This window comes from Melospiza georgiana, chromosome 4 (assembly GCF_028018845.1).
Source record: "Melospiza georgiana isolate bMelGeo1 chromosome 4, bMelGeo1.pri, whole genome shotgun sequence".
Lineage (NCBI taxonomy): Eukaryota > Metazoa > Chordata > Aves > Passeriformes > Passerellidae > Melospiza > Melospiza georgiana.
In genome coordinates this window covers 1842983-1870721 of record NC_080433.1, presented here as the reverse complement: position 1 = coordinate 1870721, position 27739 = coordinate 1842983, and the positions used below count along the sequence as shown (strand labels likewise).

The window sequence follows — 27739 nt, the reverse complement described above, 5'->3', positions numbered from 1 at the left end:
ATGGCGGGCGGCGAGGAGAACGGCACAGAAAGCAGCCCCGGGGAGCCGCCTCCCCATCCTGAGGAGCCGCCGCAGGCGCTCGCTGAGGAGTTACTCCAGGAGAAGCCCCGGCCCGGCGCCCCTCACGGCGAGGATGAGCCGGAGGAGGAAGGCGAGGAGGAAGAGTCGGAGCGCTCAGAGGTTCGGCCCAGGGCTGTGTGGGGAGGGGTGTGGCATGGGAGGGAGCTGTTCTTTCCCCCCTCGGTGCGGATTTCGGGGGAAGAAGGGCGGCACCTCCGATTTCTGCCTTTTTTAGGGTCCCTCCCTTCCCCGTGGTGTCCGGGGTCCTCATGGATTGTGTCTCTCTCTCTCTCAAAATCAATTAGATTGGGAAAAAAAATCTTTGAAAATTGTCAATTCCAGCCATTAACCCAGCACTGCCAAGTGCTCCTGGCCATATAAGATTAAGGATAAACTGCCTGGCAAATATATGGCCAAATTAACCCAATTTCCTGCTTAAATTCCCAGCCTGAGCTTCAATAAAACCCGTGGACACGTGGGAATTTTCTCTCCCTGCCCTGCCCAGATTTAAATCCCAACACCACAAAATATCACCTCATATTTTGCCCTGTGGAAATTATTCTGTGCTCTCCCTCGCTATAACATGTAGGTGCTATAATGAAATTATTCTGTTCTTTATCTTGGTCTCTGTTGGATTAAGCTGTTTTCTGAGCTAGAGATGGGGCAGCTAAGAGATGTTTTAAAAACTTTTATTCTATTTTCAGTCTCACGTGAAGGATGAGACAATACAGATGTTATAATTCACACCATCACAATCAGAAGCCAATTATTTCCTAATCACCAGACATTATAAGTGTTTCTTGGCCTATCAGCTTTTGTTACATTATGTTGTAGATGCTTTAAAGCCAATCATCTAAAATTACCCCTGATGGGTCCCATCTTTCACAGTTCTCTTTCTCCAAAGTATCCAACAATCTCCAACCACATTCCAAAGCAGCAAAACACAGGAGAAGCAAATAATATTGTTTTCCTTTTTCTCTGAGGCCTCTTAGCTTCCCAGGAGAAGAGTCCTGGGCAAAGGGATTTTCCAGAAAATATGAATGTGACACAGATGAGGGAAGAGATGAGAATCTGACTCCATGTTTCAGAAGGCTGATTTACTCTTTTCTGATCTATATTATATTAAAAGAAAATTATATACTAAAACTATACTAAAGAATACAGAAAGGATACAGACAGAAGGCTTAATAAGATAATAATGAAAAACTCGTGACTGGCTCCTCAGAGACCCACACAGCCTGACCATAATTGGCCATTAATTAAAACAATTCACATGAAACCAATGCACAATCACCTGTGGTTAAACAATCTCCAACCACATTCCAAAGCAGCAAAACACAGCAGAAGCAAATGAGAGAATATTGTTTTCCTTTTTCTCTGAGGCTTCTCAGGAGAAGATTCCTGGGCAAAGAGGATTTTTCCAGAAAATATGACAATGACACAGACAAGGGAAGAGATGAGAGTCTTGGCTCCATGTTCTCAGAAGGCTGATTTATTATTTTATGATACAATTATGTTAAAAGAAAATTATATACTAAAACTACACTAAAGAAAGAGAAGGGGTTTCATCAGAACACTAGCAAAGAATGAATAATAAAATCTTATGACTGACCAGAGTCCTGTCACAGCTGGGCTGTGATTGGGCATTAATTAAAAACAATTCACATGCTGGATAAACAATTCTCCAAGTCACATTCCAAAGTAACAAAACATGGAGACGCTGAAGCTTCCCAGGAGAAAAGATCCTGGCAAAAGGAATTTTTGATAAAATATCCCAGTGACAGAGGACTTTTATCAACCCTGTTCCCACCTGAACCCCAGCAGCCTCGTGATTCTCCCAGTGGGAATTTCCCCTCATAAATCTCCTCTAAATCCACTTTTTCTCTTTTCCTGGTGTTTTTAGGGTCACTTGCAGGAGGTGTTGGATGAAGACATGGCCGCTGAGGGGCTCCACACCTTCGGCCGCTCCGCCCCCGGCACTGAGTACGTTTATCTTCACCTGTCACTGCCAGTGAGTACCAGCAAAAAAACATCATTTTAAGGTGCTTTTCTGCACAAATGTTCCCTTTTTTTGAATATAAAAATAATATATTAAAATATTTTTAATATATTAGAATATAAAAATCAATTATATATAAAATATTAATGTATATATAATATGATACATATAATATAATATAATATATTATAATATATTATATTATAATATAATATAATATAATATAATATAATATAATATAATATAATATAATATAATATACAATAGTAGAAAAATATAAAACCTCAATTATGTATGAAATAAATATATAGATTTCATATCATATTATATATATAATAGATATAAAAATATAAAAATCAATTATATATTAAAATGTAAATATAGATTTCATATAGTATTATACATATAATAGATATAAACATATAAAAATCAATTATATATAAAAAGATAAATATATATTTTATATAATATTATATATAAAATAGGTATAAAATATAAAAAAAAATTATGTATAAAATATGAACATATATTTTATATAATATTAGATAACATAGATATAAAACTATAAATATAAATTATATCTAAAAATAGAAATGCATATTTTGTATAATAATATATATAGAAATATATATAAAAATATAAAAATAAATTATATAGAGAATACAGATATGTATATATTATTATTATATATAATATTATATATATTATATTATTTGCCTTTTCTTCAACAGCAAATAGTTGGGAAAAAAAGGCTTGTTAAAAAACAAGATTTTCAGAGGCAGATTTTTGTCATTGCCTGTTTCATGTTAATGACAATAAAATGGTTATAAAAATACGGTTTTTGCTAAGATTCACAGTGGCTCCAGCTGACTGCCAGAGTGGTGATTTGTTGGGGGTTTTTTTCATGTATTAGCATCAGCACTGAGATTTTTAATTTATTATTATTTAATTATCATTATATTTCTATAATATAATTATATTTATATTATAATATTCATTACATTTATATTATTTTATATAATATTATATATTGTACATTATATATAATAATATATTATTATGTTTATATTATATTGTAATATTTTTATTATCATTATTGTTTTATTATATTTTTTTTCCTTATCCAGTCCTTAGGTGTGAAAAATGTATCTTCCTCCTTCAGTAAGCTGGAGGAAAAAAAAGTAGAGAAATGTGTAAATCACGAGGAATGCTGCATTCAGGAAGTTGAAATGGTTGTGTTGTTTTAAAGTTGAAGTGGTTGTGTTGTTTTAAAGTCCTTTTTTTTGGCATTTTCTCCATTTCTGGCCGCTCCACCATCACTTTTTGTAATGTCACCTTGTCCTGCTGCAGCTGGAGGGACTTTGGGTGAGCAGAGTTATTAACCAGTTATTAAAATTGTGATTAAAATCCTTTCCCTTTTCCAGGGTCGTGGGCTGAGTGACATCAGCATTCTCTCCGGATACATTCACCTGCAGAAAATGGAGCTTTCCTCCAATAAAATTAATGGTATGGAGTAAATGAACCACAAATTCCTGCCTTGTGAAGCTGCTTCAGATGAGAAATTCGCTGGAGCACGGAGTTTTAGTGTCACAAAGCCTGGCTGACATTTTAATGACAATTTAAACATTGCACAGAGCCAGGCTTGATCTCCTCCAAAATCCCAAAATCTCCACGGCCCATTAAGAGCAGCACATGGAGAGAACATGGAACTCAAATTCTCAGTTTATTACCCCAGCAGATATCAAGGTGAAGGGGTCTGGCATTTTTGGGGTCCCCCATTTCAAGAAGGAAATTATGGATCTGACTCCATGTTCTTAGAAGTCTAATTTATTATTGCATTGCATTGCATTGCATTGCGTTACATTACATTACATTGTATTATAAAAAATTATCTAATTATATCTATTATATAATTAAATTATATATAATTATATAATATATAATTAGTTAATTTTATAAGATATTTTATATAATATATAATATCTAATTACATATATTAATGCGTAATTACATTGTATTAATGTAATATAATGTAATAGAATACATTATATTATATCGTATCACATCGTATTACATTGTATTACATAGCATTATATAATTATATCTATTATGTAATTACATTAAATATAACATAGATATTAAATAATTCTATAATCTATTTTATATAATATATAATATCTAATATATATTATATAATATATATTATATATTATATAATATATAATATATAATATTATATATTATATATTATATATTATATATTATATATTATATATTATATATTATTACATATATTAATGCAGTATTATATTACATTACAATACATTACATTACATTATATTACATTACATTATAGTGTACTATATTATATTATAGTAAAGAATACAGAAAGGATACTTACAGAAGGCTAAAAAGATAATAATGAAAATTTGCCCAAAATCTCCACTGCCCATCAACAGCGGAACATGGAGCTCAAACTCTCAGTTTATCACCCAAAAATAAAATCCCAGCAGACATCAAGGTGAAGGGGTGTGGCAGGAAGGAGATGATGAATCTGACTCCGTGTTCTTAGAAAGCTAATTTACATTCCATTACATTACATCATATTGTATTATATTATATCACATTACATTGTATTATATAAAATTATATCATTATATAGAATTATAGAATTAAATTATATATATTTATATAATATGTATAATTAGATAATTTTAAAATATATTTATATAATATATAATTACATATATTAATACATAATTCCATTATATTAACCTAATATAATATAATGCAATATAATACATTATATTACATTACATTACATTGCATTATATTATATTGCATTATATTACATTATGTTGCATTATATTGCATTATATTGCATTATATTGCATTATATTATATTATATTATATTATATTATATTATATTATATTATATTACAACATTATATTGTATATTAAAATAATAATATAATATATTATAATACTTTATATTATAGTATATTATATTGTTTTATTGTATTATATTAATATTATAATATATTATATTATCATAATGATATCTAAAAATATAAAAATAAATTCTTGTTTCAAGGCATAATGAAAATTAAATGTCTGACTTGGATATTTATTCTTTATGGTTTATAAACCTTTTTTTCCTCCTCTAGGAGAAGGTGTTAATTTCTCTGATTTCTGCATTTCAAGCATCACTTTCTGCACATGCAGCTCCAAATTAACTCTTAATTGCTGCAGGATGTAATTATCACATTTTGCTGGGATGATCTTTGCATTCAGGCTCAGCATTTGACATTTTATTTCTTTTCTAGATCTTTCCTGTGTCAGTCACATGCCTTATTTAGTAGAGCTGAATGCTTCCAATAATGAACTGACCACTTATTTCAACTTTAAAGCCCCTAAAAACCTCAGGGTAAGTCTGAAAAAAATTAAATAAAAAAATTAAAGTTTTAAATTCAAAACCATTTTCTGAATCTAAGTTAGATGTATTCAAGCAAGTCAAATTTTGTTCCTTTTTTATTCTTCTTTTTTTACCTCAATTCACATTTTACTTTTCCATTTTCCTTTACCAAATCTTTGTGTCTGATTTACATTTACGTTTACATTTACGTTTACATTTACGTTTACATTTACGTTTACATTTACGTTTACATTTACTTTTACATTTACATTTACTTTTACATTTACTTTTACATTTATTTTCTTCCTCACTGAACCCCTGCATGTGGTGGGAGGGTGGAACAAACACCCAGCCAGAGTAAATGCTGAAGAAATAGCCCCAAATTCCTCTCTTTTTTTTTTTTTTCCTTTAGGAAGTAGATTTTTCACACAATCAAATCCCAAAAATGAAAGATTTATCAGAATACCATTCACTTACCAAGCTGCTGCTGGATTGTATCCTTTGGGGAATCTTAAATTGGAGGAAAATTGATTTATTTTGCTATTTCTTCAGATAAATACCTGTTTTCTTTGTATTTTCCCCTTCGTGTCAGTTTGTCCTTAGAATTGAGATAAAATTATAATTATGGTGCTGAGACTGAGCTTAATTTACTTCAGCATTGATGGTGTTAAAATATAACATACACTATATGAATATATATAATATAATTATACTTTATGTAATATAATTATATATTACATATTATGTATACTATATAATATATTATATATATTATATTATATTATATTATATATTATATATTATATATTACATATTATATATTATATATTTTAAAGATAAAAATTAAATTATATATATTAAAATAAATCTATATATATCTATATAAATCTATCTATATATAAAAGAAATATATATAATAAATATAGTATGTATTATATGCATATATAATATATATTTTATCATATACATATATATTATGTATATTATATAATATATATTATATATGTATATTATTATATTATATTTGTATATAATATATATTATATACAAATATAATATATAATATACATATTCTGTTATTAAAATAGTTTTTATTTTAAAAAAATAATATTTATTTGTGTTCTTCCCACTCTACAAAGCATGCAGGTGACACGAATCCTGTCACAAAATGGCACCAAACCACTTTTCTTTTGCAATCCTAATTTTCCATAATGCAGCAAAAACCTCTCTAGCAAAATTTAAAAGGGGAGAAAATTAAAAAAAATAAAATTGAATATTTGTCTTGTGGAGCTGATGTGTAGTTTTTGGTTTGGTTTTGTGGTGCCTTGGATTTCTTCATTTGGTGAAATGGGGATAAAAATGTTTTCATATACACAAGAGAAACCCCTAAAAAAGAGGAAAATGAGGGCAGGACTGGAAATTCAGAATTCAGTGGCCCCAATCTGTGTCAAACTCTCCTCGCCTGGTAGAACAATCAGATTTTTAATCAGATTGTTAATCTGATAAATTGATTTTTAATCTGATTGTTAATCAGATTTTAATCCCCTCTGAAATCTCCTGCAGCAGCAGAAACGTTTCCCATCCCTTTCCCAGTGACAGACTCACCTTTCCTCTCCATTTTTAGTGAACTTTGATGCACATTTTCAGGTAATTTTCTCCTTTTTTTGTGCACACCTGAGAGCTTTCCAAAGGGAGGAATTGTCCAACCAGAGAGAGACACAACTTGGCCAAAAAGAAGTGACAAAGCTTTATAGTGAGTCATGAAAAGGCAAAAATTGAATTTATTATTATACAGGGCTGAGCAATTTGCTGCCTCACATTGATGCTTGTGGCCTAAACTTTAATTTTTCTTTATTCAAACTTCTGATTAACTCCAGTCACCAAAGAGTCCCAGAGTTTTACCTGATTTTGGGCAGATCAGGGTCAGGTTCCTCTCACTTCATCCATTTCAAGGAGGAATTGGAGCTGGATTTGTTGTCAAAAGTTCTTTGTTTAGGGAATTTGAGGAGTTCTGGTAATGCTGAGGTTCCCTGAGAGGAATTCTAATTACTTGTGCTACTGTTTATAACTGTGACGTTAATTTAAAATGCACTTTCTCCTCTCAGGACAGATGGCCAGGACACAACAGGTATAATTTAAACTAAAATAACCCCATAAAATTATACCTTGAATAATTTCTGTAGGAGCAGTAGGATTTAAAGCCCTTCAGGATAAATCCTTCCCTGTCCAGCTCCCCAGCCCATAACCCCAATTTGTTGATTTAGCACCTCATTACTGCTCAGGTTTTGTGTTCAGCTCATGTTTTTCTCCTGAGAGCCGTGCACAGACAATGAGATTGAGGAGATCCGAGGGCTGGAGCAGTGTCACAGCCTGACCCAGCTGGGGCTGTCACACAACAGGCTGGCTGCCATCAGGGGCCTGCACAACCTGCCCATCAGGGTCCTCAACCTGGTAAGGAAAATTCATTCTGAGGCTTTTCCTGCCTGCCTCTTACCCAGAGAGCAAGACCTTCATGTAAATAATAAATATAATATTGTAAATAGGAAGATAATAAATGTAATATATATTATTTTGCATTATATATTATTTTATAGTATATATTTTATTATGTATTATTTGGTACTATATACTATATAATGTCACATAATGTCATATGATATGATATGATATGATTGATATGATATGATATGATATGATATGATATAATATAATATAATATAATATAATATAATATAATATAATATAATATAATATAATATAATATAATATAAGTAATATGTAATGTAGTGTAATATAATATGTAATATAATGTAATGTTATATTATACAATATAGTATAATTGTATAATATAGTATAATTATATAATATACTATGATGTTATATTATATTGTATTTGATATATATATTATATATTATATATTATATATTATATATTATATATTATATATTATATATTATATATTATATATTATATCCTACATTATATATTGTATATCCTATTAGATATCATATTATATATAATATTTTATATCATATTATAACATATACATTATATGTTATATTATATATCATATCTTATAAATAAAATGTTCTGAAAGGAGCTCTAGGAGTAAGAGGAGCTTTTTCCTAAATACTTTTAAAATACTTTGATGCTTTTTTTCTCCAAATTTGAGCCACAGCAAGTCCCTCCTTCACTGTGTGCCCTGAATTTCTCCTTTGTTTAAAAGTCCACCAGGAATTCCCTTGGGAATCTGCTCTGGCCAAAGTGAGATTGTTAAGAGTTAAATCTTATTAAATCTCATTTAGGGTTCTGAGGGGCTGATATCACTACTGATAACACTGCTTGTCTTTGTTAATTAGCCAGGTGGAAGTGATGGAAAGAAATTTTAGCTGAGCATTTTCTTTAAAAATTAGAAGTAATTAGAATAAAATGCAGTTGCTACTACTACTACTATTATTATTATTAGTAGTAGTAGTAGTAGTAGTATTAGTATTAGTATTATTATTATTACTATTACTATTACTATTACTATTATTATTATCCTTCTTTCTCCTTTCTCCTTCTTTCTTTGTTCTTTCTCCCTTCTTTTTCTTCCTTTTCTTCTTCCTTTTCTTCTTCCTTTTCTTCTTCCTTTCCTTCTTCCTTTCCTTCTTCCTTTCCTTCTTCCTTTCCTTCTTGTTTCCTTCTTGTTTCCTTCTTGTTTCCTTCCTTTTTCCTTCCTTTTTCCATCTTCGTTTCTTCCCCTTTTCTTCTTCTTTCCTTCTTGTTTTTCTTCTTCTTTCCTTCTTCTTTCTTTTCTTCTTCTTTCTTTCTCCTCAGCTTTCTCTCCCCTTGAGCTTTTCTTTTCTAAATTTAAATAGAGCAGAAAGTTCTGACATTTGGGAGGAACACTTCAAAACCTGTAAATTCTGCTTTGCTGTACCAAAAATCCCTTTATTCCACTCATGTTTGCAAAGAAAAAAAAAAAAAAAAAAAGAAATTCCACTCATGTTTGCAAAGGAAAAAAAATAAGATAAGAAGCACAGCTCTAATGAAATGGACCCTTAGGAATTTTCTGCTTTTAAAGGATCCATCCCCAAATCTCTTTTGTTCCCAGAATTTTCTGTGCACCTCTGGCCCAGCATTTTGCATTTCCAGCTCCAAGCTGTACCTGATTAACCAGAGGGCTAACGAAGCCTCCGTGCTATTAATAACCTAATTAAACATTTAAAAGTCAGGAAAAATGTCAAGGACAGACAACTGGATTAACATTAGAGTCAGCTGCCTTATTTATTTCTACAGTTCCTAAATATTTATTAATAGGAGATGAGGCTTCCAAGCTTTCAGCACAAGGTGAGGCTGATGGAAAAATAAAATTTGCAAGGTTATGGAGGAGGAATCCTGTGGAGAAGCCATCTGGGGATGTGTGGGACAGGGAATTGTTGTCCCTGCTTGGAGTTTGGGCAGAAATGAGTCTCTGGTTTGTGAGGCCCTGAGAAATGGAACCATCTGGAGGCCAGCGAGAAATCAGGGCCTTGTTTGAAAAAACTCTGAAGGTTGGTTCTCAAAAAATTGGGGCGTTTTGTGTGGGAAAGTCTGGAAGAATTGACAGGAAAATTGGGGTTTTTTAATTATTATTTTTTAAACATTTCTGTGCTGTCACTGACAGCGAATGAAGCCTTCACTTGATGTGTGTTAATGTGGATTTATGTATTCCAGAGAGATTTTGGTATCATATCAGGGAATTATGGAATCATGGAATGGTTTGGGTGGGAAGGGACCTTCAAGGTCACCCAGTGCCACCCCAGCCATGGCAGGGACACCTCCCCCTGTCCCAGGCTGCTCCAGCCCCAGTGTCCAACCTTGGCCATTGCAGGGATCAGGGGCAGCCCCAGCTGCTCTGGGAATCCCTTCCCAAAATCCCACCCCAGGCTCCCTCTCCAGGGAATTCCCTCCATTCCCAGCTCTCCCAGCCTGCCATTGGATCCATCCCCACCCCGACTCCTCTCTAGGAAGGGATTTTGGGATCTGGGGGCTTCACTGGCAATCTCAGCACTCCAGGAAGGGTCTCCCTTCCCTTTGCCATCCCCAACTTCCATCAAAATCCCTGGGGATGGATTCTGAGTGTCCCAAATCCCAGAATGGTTTGGGTGGGAAGGGCCCTTCAAGCCCATCCCATTCCAATGCCACCATCCCAGGCTGCTCCAGCCTGGCCTTGGGCACTGCAGGGATCAGGGGCAGCCCCAGCTGCTCTGGCAGTGCCAGCCCAGGCAGGAATTCCTCATTGCCAAGATGCCACCCATGGCTGCCCTCTGGCAGTGGGAGCCATTCCCTGGGTGCTGTCCCTGCAGGCCTTGTCCCCAGTCCCTCTGCAGCTCTGCTGGAGCCCCTGCAGGCCCTGCAATGTGCTGGGTGCTCTCCCTGGAGCCTTCCCTGCTCCAGGGGAACATTCCCAGCCCTCAGCCTGTCTTTTCTCTATCCCACCTTAATTTTTTCATTATTTATTCTGTAATCACAAGTGTAAATGGAGCCATGATTACAGAGGGAAATTCAATGTATTTATGTATATATATTCCATAATTTTCCATGCATCTCTGTGTTCTAAATTTTGAGCTGGGTGGTGACAGGAGTGTTCTTGGGCCAACATCAGTTTTTAAAAAATATTAGAGCTCTTTTTATTGCTGTTGTCTCTTCAAGGTGAGTTGGAGATAAGCTAATCAGGAGAGAGGTGATTCCTTTTTTCCATGAGGAGAAATGTGACACATCAGGATGTGCATGAGGCTAGTGCAGAAAGGTCTATTTGCGACAGGATTCTCCTCAAGAAAAGATCTTCAAATCCAACAAATAATTCTTTTGTTGCCTCACGAATGTTGTTTTCCATAGTAGTTTATTAACAGAAATTAAACACATCAGGATGTGCATGAGGCTAATGCAGAAAGGCCTATTTGTGACAGGATTCTCCATGAGAAAGGATGCTCAAATCCAACAAATAACTCTCTTTTTTTCCTTCTGGAATGTTATTTGTGGGATTTGAGGATCCTTTCTCATGGAGAATCCTGTAAAAATAGGCCTTAATGCATTAGCCTCATGCACATCCTGATGTGTTAAATTCTGCTATAAACCTCTATGGAAAACAACATTCCTGAGGGAAAACTGAGTTATTTTCCATAAAGGTATATCTGCAGAAATATAGCAGATCAGGATGTGCATGAGGCTAATGCAGAAAGGCCCTGTTGTGACAGGATTCTCCATGAGAAAGAATCCTCAAATCCAACAAATAACTCTCCTTTTTCCTTCAGAAATGTTGTTTTCCATAGAGGTTTATCAGCAGAAATATATCAGGATGTGCATGAGGCTAATACATTAAGGCCTATATTTTACAGGATTTTCCATGACAAAAAGTCCTCAAATCCAACAAATAATTATTTTTTTTGCCTCGCGAATGTTGTTTTCCATAGAAGTTTATTAGCAGAAATATAGCACATCAGGATGTGCATGAGGCTAATGCAGAAAGGCCTATTTGTGACAGGATTCTCCACAACAAAAATTCCTCAAATCCAACAGATAACTCCTTTTTTCCCCTCAGGAATGTTGTTTTCCATACAGGTATATCTGCAGAAATGTAACACATCAGGATGTGCATGAGGCTAGTGCATCAAGGTCTATTTGTGACAGGATTCTCCACAAGAAAGGATGCTCAAATCCAACAAATAACTCTCTTTTTTTCCTTCTGGAATGTTGTTTTCCATAGAGGTTTATCAGCAGAATTTAACACATCAGGATGGGCATGAGGCCAATGCATTAATCCTATATTTTACAGGAATCTCCATGACAAAAATTCCTCAAATCCAACAAATAATTCTTTTTTTCCCTCACGAACATTGTTTTTCATAGAGGTTTATCAGCCGAAATGTAACACATCAGGATGGGCATGAGGCTAGTGCATAAAAGCCTAGTTTTACAGGATTCTCCACAACAAAAACTCCTCAAATCCCACAAATAACTCTCTTCTTTCCCTTTTGGAATGTTATTTGTGGGATTTGAGGATCCTTTCTTGTGGAGAATCCTGTCAAAAATAGGCCTTTCTGCATTAGCCTCATGCCCATCCTGATGTATTATATTTCTGCAGATGAACCTCTCTGGAAAACAATATTCCTGAGGGAAAAAAGGAGTTGTTTTCCATAAGGTTATATCTGCAGAAATATAGCACATCAGGATGTGCATGAGGCTAATGCACAAAAGTCTACTTGTGATAGGATTCTCCACAAGAAAGGATCCTCAAATCCAGACAGATAACTCCTTTTTTTCCCTCAAGAATGTTGTTTTTAATAGAGGTTTATTAGCAGAAATATATCAGGATGTGCATGAGGCTAATGCAGAAAGGCCTATTTTTGACAGAATTCTCCACAACAAAAATTCCTCAAATCCAACAAATAACTCATTTTTTCCCTCAGGAATGTTGTTTTCCATAGAGGTATATCTGCAGAAAGGTGGCACATCAGGATGGGCATGAGGCCAATGCATTAATCCTCTATTTTACAGGATTCTCCATGACAAAAAGTCCTCAAATCCAACAAATAACTCTCTTTTTTCCATTCAGGAATGTTCTTTTCCATAGAGGTTTTTCAGCAGGAATGTAACACATCAGGATGTGCATGAGGCTAGTGCATAAAAACCTATTTTTACAGGATTCTCCATGACAAAAACTCCTAAAATCCAAAAAATAACTCTTTTTTTCCCTCAGGAACATTATTTTTAATAGAGGTTTTTTTGCAATTTCTCTGCTTTCATTTTTCTTAGAGCTTTAACCAGATTGAGAAGGTGGATGGGCTGAAGAGCTTGAAAAACCTACAGCGTCTGAATCTGTCCAACAACAAAATAAACAGCCTGCAAGGCTTGGAGGAGCACGACCTGCTGGAGGTGATCAACCTGGAGGACAACCAGGTACCAGGCTGGGCTCGCCTCCTTCCAACAGCACTGAATAATTTCATTTTTCATCAACAAATTCCTTGAAGGGCTCCAAAAATCCTCCAGCACTGCAAGGAATGATTAGAAAATCTGAATTGTTTTCTTTTTGCTATTTCCCACGTTGGTTCCTGGTGTCGTCTCAGCCCTTATTTAATATCTGAGGTGGCTTTCTCTTCACTCAGGTCCCACTTTGGTGCTCTCACACACTGAGGATTGGGTCAGGCAGGGATGAGTTTGCAGATTTTCCACCTCAATTATTCCAAAATATCTTTACTTGCCAGGCCTCAGGGGAGGCTGTTAATACCTCCCAGCCCAATTTTATGACCTCAGATTCTTCTGGAAACTTCCTGCAAAACAGAACTGCAAAAAGAAAACCTCCTAAAAAGTGGATTTTGTCATGCAGCACAATTTTCTGTGCTGGAAACACAATGGCACCATCCAACTCTTTTGAATTTTGAATGCCAAGCCAAATATCCACAATAATTTTGATATTGATCTTCCAGCATCCTTAAGTGAAAAAAAAAATCAATTCATGAATCACTTTGACGTCAAAGACGTGTGAAAAAAAGATAATCTAAGGAAACAAAAATACAAAGCAGCGGTGGAACATTTTCTGTCATTTTTCTCTCCTTGCAAGTGGATTTAATTCAAGTCACTGTGCATTTTTTTTTTTTATTCTGCCTGACATTTAAAGGTGCCTCAATTGCAGCAGACAGGAAACTCTCTAATGCTGTGCTTGTTATTAACATTAATAACACCACTTCCAGTGCCTTATTTATTTCCCACTGTTCTTTACAGCACAGGAAAAACTCTTGATTTTACCTCATCAAAACTTTGCCTCTTTGAATGATGTCATTGAAATTGTTCAGTGAGCTTTTTGAATGTTATTTTGAACTTTTTATTTTTTAATGTTGCCTTCTGAAGGATGATTTAAAGGGGAGTTTTAATTAATTAACACACGGAGTTAGGTCAGCTCACAACCATTAAGAATTATCTTAAATTCTTGGTTTTTTTACAAAATGGGCCCAACAGGTTCAGCTGCAAGTGTGTAGTTTGTAAATATTCAATGATTTCCAATTGTTGGTGGCTGGAATTCTGGGATTTATTTAAGAAATCCACTTAAATCACATTTAACTTCACCAAAACTGTTCTGAATGGGGTTATTCTTATCTCAAAGTGAATTTAGAGCAGGCTTGGGTTGAGGTTTATGTTTTTAGGGACTTTTAAAGGGTTGAGTGTAAATTAGGGAGAATGGAGAATTCTGGAGAATTCTGGAGGCTTTTAGGTTCAGTTGGGCTTTCAGGATTTAAAAGGGGCTATGAAAGAGACAGGGAGAGGATTTTTACATGGGAAAACACAGACAGGAGGAAAGGGAATGGTTCTGCAGTTAAAGAGGAGAGATTGAGATTGGATTTGGGGCAGAGCAGCCCTGGAGCCCTGGCAGTGTCCCCTGGGACAGTGGGACATGTCCCTGCCCTTGGCACTGGATGGGTTGGAAGGTTTGAAGATCCTTCCAACCCAACCCTTTCCACAGTGATTCTTTAATTTCATTTTTCAGCAGAAAACCAGGTTGGTTTGGGCCACACAAACCTTGATTAACCCCAATAAATGAGTGCCCAGCTTTCCTTTGTGCACAGCTGAGACCCAAATAGGCTGGAGCCTCTGGATTCCCTCATTTCTCCCTCTGGACACATCTAAGGACAAAATTCCTGCTCCTTTTTAAACCAAGGATAACCAAGGACTTTTTAAACCAAGGATAACCAAGGACTTTTTTAACCAAGTTCTGTAGGATGTACTTGGTTTAAAAAGTCCTTGGTTATCCTTGGTTAAAAAAGGATTTTTGGTTAAAAAAGGACCAGGATTTTGGTTTCAAAGTCCTTGGTTATCCTTGGTTAAAAAAGGATTTTTGGTTAAAAAAGGACCAGGATTTTGGTTTCAAAGTCCTTGGTTATCCTTGGTTAAGAAAGAATCGGGATTTTGGTTTAAAAAGTCCATGGTTATCCTTGGTTAAAAAAGGACCAGGATTTTGGTTTAGAAATCCTTGGTTAAAAAAAGGACCAGGATTTTGGTTTAAAAAGGACCAGGATTTTGATTAAAAAGGACCAGGATTTTTGTTTCAAAGTCCTTTGTTATCCTCGGTTAAAAAAGGACCAGGATTTTGGTTTAAAAATCCTTGGTTAAAAAAGGACCAGGATTTTGGTTAAAAAGGACCAGGATTTTGGTTTCAAACTCCTTGTTATCCTTCTTTAAAATAGGACCAGGATTTTTCTCCTTGGATGTGTAGGATGAACTTGAACTTCAATGAAAAGAGACTCTTAGAAGGATTTTTTATTTTTTTTTTCTTTAAACTACCCAGCCAGAGCACGAATTTACCTGCAGAATTGCCTCTCTCAAGCACATCAGCACATAAAAAGCCAAATGTGTCAGGGCTTGACATTTGAAAGAGCTGGAAAATGCAGGTGCTTGGAAATTGCAGTGTGGATTATCCTGCTGCTCCAGCTAACAGCCAAGTCCTCTCCTTTCGTCTGGAAGTGCCTCACAGTTAACATGTAAACCCCTTTTCTGCTTTAGAATTATTTTTTTTAATGCCCAAATTTGAGGAGCAGGCATTAAAATGTTCAAAATGTTCATTTTCCCTGCCTGGCTCTCCTGGGTTCTGATCTCTGCTCTGTTTCTGTCCCTGCTCAGGTGGCTGAGCTGAGCGAGCTCAAATGGATTGAGGATCTGCCTCTCCTGAGGGATTTAAATCTCCTAAAAAACCCTCTGCAGGTAAGAAAGAGCCAAAAATGAGAACATAACCCTGATGGTTTGAATCCTTTTAGCCTCAGTTTCTGTCTCCAGAAGTGGGCAGGACATTTGTCCTGAGGGATCAAAGAGAATTCTATCCCAACCCTTGTGATTCCTAAATTTTATGTGAATTTTACACTCATTCCCAATGCCAGAAAGAAGAAAAATATTAATAGTTATTAATTTTTTCTTGTAATTGCCGTGTTTTTATTGGTTTTTATGAGGCTGGTCTGTCATGACCCACAATAAAATCAGCAGGAAAAATACCTGAAATAGATTATTCCTAATCTTCCATAATCTGAGAGGCTTTTCCTTCTCCCAAGCAAAATCTGATCAAATCACTTTCCATTTTTAAATCTCCATTTTGGCCTTTTGAATATTTTGTTTTCAAACTTTTGAACAACTCAGTTGGAAAGGCTCAGTTTGGGCAGTGTCTTGACACCCATCAGGGTAAAAAACCTTTTATTTTGCAATTTATTAACACAAATTGAATTTTACCTGATTGGAATTCAACACAGGCTGGATGAAATTTTGTATTTTTTTGACAAAATGGAAATTTTTCCCTCAGGAAAAGGGCAGTTATTGGCTCTCAGCGATTTTCATGCTGCTCCAAGTCACAGATCTGGATCTCAAAAAGGTCACAGTGGAAGAAAAGGTGAGCAAAGATCATTTCATTCTGGAAATTTCCTAAAGAAATGATACAAAACCCAGGCTTGCAGTTGCAGCAAACCTCCTCCCCAAAATCCTGCTTGGGTTGGGAACCTTTCCCTGCTGAGAGGATGCAAATTAATGGATAATTAAACCCTGCCTTTGCATCATCCATCCGTCCATCCATCCATCATCCATCATCCATCCATCCATCCATCCATCCATCATCCATCCATCATCCATCCATCATCCATCCATCCATCCATCCATCATCCATCCATTCATCCATGGATTCCATCCATCCATCCATCCATCCATCATCCATCCATTCATCCATGGATTCCATCCATCCATCCATCCATCCATCCATCCATCCATCATCCATCATCCATCCATCATCCATCCATCATCCATCCATCCATCCATGGATTCCATCCATCCATCCATCCATCCATCCATCCATCATCCATCATCCATCCATCCATCATCCATCCATCCATCATCCATCCATCATCCATCCATCATCCATCCATCCATCATCCATCCATCATCCATCCATCCATCCATCATCCATCCATCATCATCCATCCATCATCCATCCATCCATCATCCATCCATCATCATCCATCCATCATCCATCCATCCATCCATCATCCATCCATCCATCCATCCATCCATCCATCCATCATCCATCCATCCATCCATCATCCATCCATCCATCCATCCATCCATCCATCATCCATCCATCCATCATCCATCCATCCATCATCCATCCATCATCCATCCATCATCCATCCATCATCCATCCATCATCCATCCATCCATCCATCCATCCATCCATCCATCCATCCATCCATCCATCCATCCCTCATCCATCCATCATCCATCCATCCATCATCCATCCATCCATCCATCCATCCATCCATCTATCATCCATCCATCATCCATCCATCCATCCATCCATCATCCATCCATCCATCCATCCATCCATCCATCCATCCATCCATCCATCATCCATCCATCCATCCATCCATCCATCATCCATCCATCCATCATCCATCCATCCATCCATCCATCATCTATCCATCCATCCATCCATCATCCATCCATCCTCCATCCATCCATCCATCCATCCATCATCCATCCATCCATCCATCCATCCATCCATCCATCCATCCATCATCCATCCATCCATCCATCCATCATCCATCCATCCATCCATCCATCATCCATCCATCCATCCATCCATCCATCCATCCATCCCTCCATCCATCATCCATCCATCATCCATCCATCATCCATCCATCATCCATCCATCCATCCATCATCCATCCATCCATCCATCCATCATCCATCCATCATCCATCCATCCATCCATCCATCCATCCATCCATCCATCCATCCATCCATCCATCATCCATCCATCCATCCATCCATCCATCCATCCATCCATCCATCCATCATCCATCCATCCATCCAGCCAAGCCCTTGCCAAATCCTGACCCTTCCTCACCCAACCCCATCCTCATTCCCGATGATCAGCCCAGACTTTCCCGCCCGTTAACAATTCCATCTCTCCTCCCCCTCCTTGTCCCTCTCCCTGAACTTTGGCCCCAGGTGGCTGCTGTGAATAAAGAGGCTCCTCCTCCCGACGTCGTGGCCGCTGAGGACCACCGGACTCAGCTTTTGTACCACTCCCTGCAGCCCCAGAGCGTCCTCAACAGGTGAGTTCCCGTCCCAGCTGCTCCTCCCTCAGCTAAATCAGGATTTTGTCACCTTCTGAGGGACGTTTTTCTGAGGAGAACTCCTGCAGGATTCTGTTGGCAGCCTGGAAAGGAGGCAAAGCTGATTTGGTTCAAATTGACGATGGAACGAAGCTTTTCCTTCACCTCTGAAAGTCTGAGACAGATTGTCCACGCTTCCATCCCTTCCCTCAAGCTCTTGGAGCAGATGGGCATTGGCACCACAAATGAGAGATCCAAAATTCCTCCCCTTGCCCAAAGGGAAAATCCCTGGAGGCAGCAGAGAGCTGGAAAATTTCTCCTTCCCTTTCTGCCAGCTCCTTCTCTCCTCACTGCTGGCATCCTGTGGGGGTAAAATGATTTTATTTGGGGGTTTTGGGGCACATTTTGTGTCCAAAAAGGGAAATTTCAGTGTTTTATTGGAAGGAGGAGATGATTCCATGGAAATCATGGCAGGGACAGGCAGGGGGATGCTCTTTTTGCAGCCTCACCATTCCCAGGTGACTTCTCCCAGTCTCATTTTTCTTCTAAAAATTGGAATTTTTGCTGCTCTCCAGATGTGTTGTGATATTTGAGGAGTTCTTGGAAAATTCTTCCACATGATTTGGTGGAATATACTATAAATATATGTGTTTATTATTATTATTATTATTATTATTATTATTATTGGAAAATTCTTCCACATGATCTGATGGAATACACTATATTATTATTATTATTATTATTATTATTATTATTATTATTATTATTGGAAAATTCTTGCACATGATCTGATGGAATACACTATATTATTATTGTTATTATTATTGTTGTTGTTATTATCATTATTATTATAGTTATTATTGTTGTTGTTGTTATTATTAAATATTTAAATTTACTTTATTAATTTTACTTTATTAATATATTACATATGTATTCAAATATAATTTTTTTGGCTGCAGCAGGCACTGAGATCAACCTTTGTGCCCCACACCCCATTTTGGTGCTGAATTAATTAATTACTGAGTAACCTGATGGAAAATCCAGGATTTAATAACTCAGAAATTTGTATTTTTATTGTGACTCTGTTTTCTGGGATCATCCACAACAACCAGGACCCTTCCCAGTAGTGACATAATTTCTTCATTTTGTGACATAATTTCTTTATTTTCATCATTTCTTTATTTTTGCGAGGATGGAGATTTCTTAAAACAAACCCACAAAATTGCCTTATTTTTCTTCTTAAAATAAAAAATCCCTAAAGTCACAGATTTATTTTTTTTCCAGGGTTGTGTTTAAATATTTGCTTAGTGGATTTTGGATGGATGGAAAGAAGGAATTGTGCACACAAACACAAAAACATCAGCCCGGCCCCAAAAATTGTAAATTGTGCCTGCAATGTTGGCTCGTGCTCAGCTGGAAATCACCCAGAGTCATTAATGAAATTTTGCTAATGATTATTGCCCTTTCCACCCTAAAATCCTTTTTGGAACCAGACTGGGGGAGTTCATTTGCATCTCTCTTTTTCTCCATCAGGTTTTAATTAATTCTGGGTCAGCGATATCTTCATTATTGCAAATCAAACCTGAAAACAAAGCAGAAAGATTTTATATTTTCCTGTCCTGCAGGCACAAAACATTGACTTTCCTGTTCTTTTCTTCTCTCTTAATTTGTGATTTTTTTCTGTAATTATGTGGTAACACACCAGTGAATATTATGGGTATTTCCCCTCCTAGAGATGCAGGTGACATCTGAAAATGTGGCCCAGAGTGACAATGGCTCTGTGAGGAGCAGAAATTTTATTTTATTTTATTTTATTTTATTTTATTTTATTTTATTTTATTTTATTTTATTTTATTTTATTTTTATTTTATTTTTATTTTATTTTATTTTATTTTATTTTTATTTTTTATTTATTTTAATTTTATTTTATTTTATTTTATTTTATTTTATTTTATTTTATTTTATTTTATTTTATTTTATTTCATTTCATTTTATTTAATTTTATTTTATTTTATTTTATTTTATTTCGTTTCATTTCATTTCATTTTTATGTCTGTTGGGCCAGGACAGGAGGATTTTTGGTACCTGGCTCTTGAGGAGGAACCCATTCAGAGCATGATTATTTTTCACATTTTTATGCTCTTTTTACATTTAGACCCCCTTTAATTTTTATGAACAAGCTGAGCTGAGTTGAAGGAGTGATAAAATCCCTGCAAAGCTTTCTGAGAAGCTGCTGAAATTTGATTTTTTTTGGTGAATTAATGTGAATTATTTCCTTTTTTTGCAGCACTTTGCCCACTTTTGAGGATCCCTACCCCTTGCTGGTGCTGCTGGGCCCTGTGGCCGGGGGCAGGAGGCAACTCGCCCTCAAAATCTGCAGACAATTCAAAACTTTCTTCAGATTTGGGTGAGTTCTGTCCCTGAGGTTATAAAAACACCAAAGGATCAAGGTTGGAATTGGTGCTGGTTTGGTTTGTGGGGATTTTTGGAAATAAGGTAAAAATAAAAGATTTTGATGTGGTTTTGGGGCTTCTGGATGCTTGATTGGATGAATTGTTAATGAGAGGAAAGATATTTAAATGATCAATTTAAAAAAAGATAAGATAAATTTTAAAAAGATAAGATAAATTAAAAAAAAAGATAAGATAAATTAAATTAAATTAAATTAAATTAAATTAAATTAAATTAAATTAAATTAAATTAAATTACCTTGCTGGTGCTGCTGGGCCCTGTGGCCGGGGGCAGGAGGCAACTCGCCCTCAAAATCTGCAGACAATTCAAAACTTTCTTCAGATTCGGGTGAGTTCTGTCCCTGAGGTTATAAAAACACCAAAGGATCAAGGTTGGAATTGGTGCTGGTTTGGTTTGTGGGGTTTTTTGGAAATAAGGTAAAAATAAAAGATTTTGATGTGGTTTTGGGTCTTCTGGATGCTTGATTGGATGAATTGTTAATGAGAGGAAAGATATTTAAATGATCAATTTTAAAAAGGTAAGATAAATTAAAAAAAGATGTATAAATTCTTAATTTGGAAGGTGAACAGCAGAGAGAAAATGAAACAAGTGAAAATCACAAATCAAAACAGAAATAAACTAAATGAAAACAAACAAATGAAAATCACAAAGCAAATATAAAACAAACAAATCTAAACTAATGAAACAAACTAATGAAAAAAACAAACCAAAACAAAAATAAACTAAGCCAAAACAAAAATTGAAAATCACAAAGCAAATATAAAACAAACAAATCTAAACTAACGAAACAAACTAATGAAAATAACAAACCAAAACAGAAATAAACTAAACCAAAGAGAAAAATCTGATTTTCAAACAGAACCAGACCCACAAAATACTTCAGTATTAAATTGTGACCTGCATTAATTAACTGGGGTTTTTTTAGGGATTTTTTGGGGTTTTTTTAGGGATTTTGGGGGTTTTTTTTGGGTTTTGGCCTGGTGGCTGAGGTGTGTCCTCATGGAATGACAGGGAGTTCCTTTCCCTGCCTTTTTTCCCAAAGCAGAATTTAGGAGAAAAATCTGATTTTCAAATAGGCCTGGACTCACTGAATACCTCAATCTCTAATTGTTACCTGCATTAATTATCTTTTTTTAGGGGATTTTGGTGGGATTTTAGTGTTTCATCCTGGTAGCTGAGGTTTATCCTCATGGGATGGCAGGAAATTCTTTTCCCAGCCTTTTCTCCCATTTTAATGGCAAAGCAGAAAAGAGGAGAAAAATCTGATTTTCAAACAAAACCAGACCACAAAATACTTCAGTATTAAATTGTGACCTGCATTAATTTAGGGGAGTTTTATGGATTTTTTGGGTTTTTTTAGGGATTTTTGGGGGTTTTAGGGTTTAGGCCCGGTGGTTGAATTTGGTCCTCATGGAATGACAGGGAATTCCTTTCCCTGCCTTTTTTCCCAAAGCAGAATTTAGGAGAAAAATCTGATTTTCAAATAGGCCTGGACTCACTGAATACCTCAATCTCTAATTGTTACCTGCATTAATTATCTGGTTTTGTGGGGTTTTTGGTGGGATTTTAGTGTTTTATCCTGCTGTGAAGCTGAGGTAGCTGAGTTTTTACCTTCCTTCCCTTTATCCCACTTTCCTCCTCACTTTCAGCACTGTTTCCCCCCTCCCCATTACCACCTGTTCAAAAATTGGATTTTTCAGCTCTTTTTTAACCCCACAGTTCATCCCAGCTGCTTTTCCACATTTAGAATTTGACTTTTTATCATCCCAAGCCTGACAGAACTGGGAAAAAATGGATTTATAATTTGTGAGTCACAGGCTCTGTGACAGCTCCAGCTCAGGCCATGCTGGGCTGGGCAGGGATTTACAGCCAAAACACCCCTTTAAATTTCATTTTTTTTTTGTGTATTTATTTATTGGTATTATTTATGGGTCCATCTTTCATGGGCTGTGATTTGCACCTCTTTCTATTTCTCGTATTTCTTTGCTGCTTAAAAAGAAAATTATTTCTATTTTCTCTGCTTTCCCCCACTCCCCACTGCTGTTCCAGAGCTGCTGCAAGGATTGAAACCAAATTAATTCTTTATTTTCTCATAAATCTGCCAGGCCCTGCCGCAGCACCAGGAAAGCTTATTTTGGGGAAGAAAATATTTGCATATTTTTATATAATATAATATGATATAATATTATATATTATGATATAATATAATAAATATAATATAATATAATATAATATAATATAATATAATATAATATAATATAATATAATATAATATAATATAATATAATATAATATAATATAATATAATATAATATAATTATTATAATATATATTTTATATTATCTGCCAGGCCTTGCAACACCACCAGGAAAGCTTATTTTGGGGAAGAAAATATTTGCATATTTTTATATATTATATTATAATGTAATGTAATGTAATATAATATATAATATAATATAATATAATATAATATAATATAATATAATATAATATAATATAATATAATATAATATAATATAATATATTTATATGTTATCTGCCAGGCCCTCCACACCACCAGGAAAGCTTATTTTGGGGAAGAAAATCTTTGTATTATATTATATTATATTATATTATATTATATTATATTATATTATATTATATTATATTATATTATATTATATTATATTATATTATATTATTATATTATTATATCATTTTATATTATCTGCCAGGCCCTGCCACACCACCAGGAAAGCTTATTTCAGGGAAGAAAATATTTGTATATTTTTATATATTACAATATAATTTATATTATAATAAATATTTTTATATTATCTGCCAGGCCCTGCCACACCACCAGGAAAGCTTATTTCGGAGAAGAAAACAGGCTGGATTATCATTTCATTTCTCAAGAAGAATTTGACAAAATGGTGAAAGCAGTGAGTACCTGACTCCTGCCTTGGGGCTTTTTGCTGCTCCCACAGTGAACTCAACTCTCTGCCCAAGCCTAATTTATATTAATATCTTTATATGTATTTATATATTTTATATAAATACATATATATTATTTATTTTTATATATTTTTATATATTTTTTTATGCCCTTATTAATGCTGATTTTGGACTCTCATTAACGCTGATTTTGGGCTCTCAGCGCCCTCATTAATGCTGATTTTGGGCTCTCAGTGCCTTCATTATTGCTAATTTTGGGCTCTCTCATTAATGCTGATTTTGGGCTCATTAACGCTAATTTTGGGCTCTCAGTGCCCTCATTAATGTTGATTTTGGTCTCTCTCATTGAAGCTGATTTGAGGCTCATTAAAGATCATTTTGGGCTCTCTTTGCCCTCATTAACTCTGATTTTGGGCTCTCAGTGCCCTCATTAATGCTGACTTGGGGCTCTCATTGCCTTCATTAACTCTGATTTTGGGCTCATTAATGCCAATTTTGGGCTCTCATTGCCCTCATGAATGCTGATTTTGGGCTCATTAACATTGATTTTGGGCTCTCTCATTAACCTCTCATTGCCCTCATTAACGCTGATTTTGGGCTCTCAGTGCCCTCATTAACACTGATTTTGGGCTCTCATTAACGCTGATTTTGGGCTCTCTCATTAACCTCTCATTACCCTCATTAATGCTGATTTTGGGCTCAATAATGCTGATTTTTGGCCCTCTCATTGCCCTCATGAATGCTGATTTTGGGCTCATTAACACTGATTTTGGGCTCATTAATGCCAAATTTGGGCTCTCATTGCCCTCATGAATGCTGATTTTGGGCTCAATAATGCCAATTTTGGGCTCTCATTGCCCTCATTAATCCTGATTTTGGGCTCATTAACACTGATTTTGGGCTCATTAATGCCAATTTTGCGCTCTCATTGCCCTCATGAATGCTGATTTTGGGCTCATTAATGCCAATTTTGGGCTCTCATTGCCCTCATTAATCCTGATTTTGGGCTCATTAACACTGATTTTGGGCTCATTAATGCCAATTTTGGGCTCTCATTGCCCTCATTAATCCTGATTTTGGGCTCATTAACACTGATTTTGGGCTCTCTCATTAACCTCTCATTACCCTCATTAATGCTGATTTTGGGTTCTCTCATTAACGGTGATTTTGGGCTCTCAATGCCCTTATTAATCCTGATTTTGGGCTCTCATTAACACTGATTTTGGGCTATCTCATTGCCCTCATGAATGCTGATTTTGGGCTCATTAACACTGATTTTGGGCTCATTAATGCCAATTTTGGGCTCTCATTGCCCTCATGAATGCTGATTTTGGGCTCATTAATGCCAACTTTGGGCTCTCATTGCCCTCGTGAATGCTGATTTTGGGCTCATTAATGCCAATTTTGGGCTCTCATTGCCCTCATGAATGCTGATTTTGGGCTCTCATTAACACTCATTTTGGGCTCTCTCATTAACTTCTCATTGCCCTCATGAATGCTGATTTTGGGCTCATTAACACTGATTTTGGGCTCATTAATGCCAATTTTGGGCTCTCATTGCCCTCATGAATGCTGATTTTAAGCTCATTAATGCCAATTTTGGGCTCTCATTGCCCTCATTACGCTGATTTGGGGCTCATTAATGCCAATTTTGGGCTCCCATTACCCTCATTAACACGGCTTTAAACAGGAAGAACCTTTGCAGTGAGACAAATCAGGGCACCCCAACGCCATTGATTGATTTGATGACCTCGTTCCCTTTGGGACGTTCCTTTGCCCTTTTCCTTGCTCTGAATTCCAGGGCAGATTCCTGGCCACCTACAAATACAGCGGGCACAGCTACGGGCTGGCACGGGGCACGCTGGAGTCCATCGCCAGGGAGGGGCTGGCCACGTGTGTGCACATGGAAATCGAGGTGAGAGCTCCTAGGGGGACAAACTCCTCATGGGATTGGGGACAGGACACAGGGAATGGAATATCTGCAATATCGGGTGGGATATTGGGGGAAATTCCTTCCTGGAAAGGAAAATAAACAATTGGGACAGGCGTTGGTGGAGTTTCCATCCTTGGAAGGAGGATGTGGCGCTTGGGGACGTTGGGGGAATGATTTCAGAGCTCCTGGGGGGACAAACTCCTCATGGGACACAGGGAATGGAATATCCGCAATATCAGGTGGGATATTGGGGGAAATTCCTTCCTGGAAAGGAAAATAAACAATTGGGACAGGCGTTGGTGGAGTTTCCATCCTTGGAATTGTTCTACATGAGGATGTGGCACTTGGGGACGTTGGGGGAATGATTTCAGAGAGATTTTCCAGCCTTGGTTTAGTCAGGAGGATCACTTTGCTGGTCGTTTTCTTAATTTTTCAGTTTCTGGTCTGTTTTTTCAGCATCAGCAGCACGTTCACCTTTGTGTTGGTGTGAAAATGGAGCCGCTGTTTTCTGTGCTTTATTTTCAAGGAGAAAAAACTGAGCTCCAAATTTCAAAAACACTCAGTTTCAATAATAAACCCCTGTGTTTCTCTGCTTTATTTTCAAGTGAGAAAAACTGAGCTCCAAATTCCACAAACGCTCCATTTCAAGAATAAACCCCTGTGTTTCTCTGCTTTATTTTTAAGGAGAAAAAACCCAACTCCAAATTTCACAAACACTCAGTTTCAAGAAAAAAAAACCACAGGTTTTTTTTCCGCTTTATTTTCAAGGTGGAAAACTCCATTTCCAACTTCAATAAATGACTAGTTTCAAGAAAAAAAATGTGTTTTCTCTGCTTTATTTTCAAGGAGAAAAAACTGAGCTCCAAATTTTACAAACACCCAGTTTCAAGAAAAAAAAAACACAGGTTTTTTTTCCGCTTTATTTTCAAGGTGGAAAACCTCAGTTCCAACTTCAACAAATGCTCAGTTTCAAGAAAAAAAAACCCCTGTTTTCTGTTTTATTTTCAAGGAGAAGAAAACCCAACTCCAAATTTCAAAAACACTCAGTTTCAAGAATAAACCCCTGTGTTTCTCTGCTGTATTTTCAAGGAGAAAAAACCCCAACTCCAAATTTTACAAACACTCGGTTTCAAGCAAAAAAAAACACAGGTTTTTTCTCTGCTTTATTTTCAAGGAGAATAAAACTCAGCTCCAAATTTAACGAACACTCCATTTCAATAATAAAACCACTGTTTTCTCTGCTTGTTTTTCAAGGAGAAAAAACTGAGCTTCAAATTCTACAAACATTAATTTTCAAGGAAAAAAACACAGGTTTTTTTCTGCTTTATTTTCAAGGAGAAAAAAAACTTAGCTCCAAATTGGACAAACACTCAGTTTCAATAACAAACCCACTGTTTTCTCTGCTCTATTTTCAAGGAGAATAAACCTAAGCTCCTTGTTCAACAAACCTTTTCTTTTTCAAGAAAAAAACAAACCATTGTTTTTTCTGCTTTATTTTCAAGGAGAAAAATACTCAGCTCCAAATTTAACGAACACTCCATTTCAACAATGAAACCACTGTTTTCTCTGCTTGTTTTTCAAGGAGAAAAAGCTCCAAATTTCACAAACACTCGGTTTCAAGCAAAAAAAAAACACTGGTTTTTTTTTTCTGCTGTACTTTCAAGAGAAAAACTGAGCTCCAAATTCCACAAACACTCAATTTCAAGAATGAACCCTTGTCTTCCTCTGCTTTATTTTTAAGGAGGAAAAACTCAATTCCAAATTGCGCAAACACTCAATTTCAAGGAAAAAAACACACGTTTGTTCTGCTTTATTTTC

At 35.8% G+C, this 27739-nt stretch overlaps 1 protein-coding gene across 1 annotated transcript; it reads left to right on the top strand.

Annotated features, from left to right (window-relative positions):
• LRGUK (leucine rich repeats and guanylate kinase domain containing) lies at positions 1–26411 on the top strand. Its single transcript, XM_058022244.1, has 14 exons — positions 1–180; positions 1964–2071; positions 3484–3565; positions 5387–5487; positions 5888–5969; positions 7802–7926; positions 13256–13399; positions 16112–16192; positions 16779–16865; positions 18476–18582; positions 20870–20989; positions 23879–23975; positions 25790–25903; positions 26358–26411. Exons 1-14 carry the CDS (start codon positions 1–3, stop codon positions 26409–26411), a joined length of 1482 nt encoding a protein of 493 aa, XP_057878227.1.
• Positions 26412–27739: the final 1328 nt, after the last annotated feature.

Bases quoted from the DNA above. Each gene is read 5' to 3' on its own strand.
- LRGUK (XM_058022244.1), top strand. From the start codon at position 1: ATGGCGGGCGGCGAGGAGAACGGCACAGAAAGCAGCCCCGGGGAGCCG. The intron at 3,566-5,386 runs GTATGGAGTAAA...TTTCTTTTCTAG, and splicing joins TTCCTCCAATAAAATTAATG to ATCTTTCCTGTGTCAGTCAC. The intron at 20,990-23,878 runs GTGAGTTCTGTC...ATTATCTGCCAG, and splicing joins AAAACTTTCTTCAGATTTGG to GCCCTGCCACACCACCAGGA.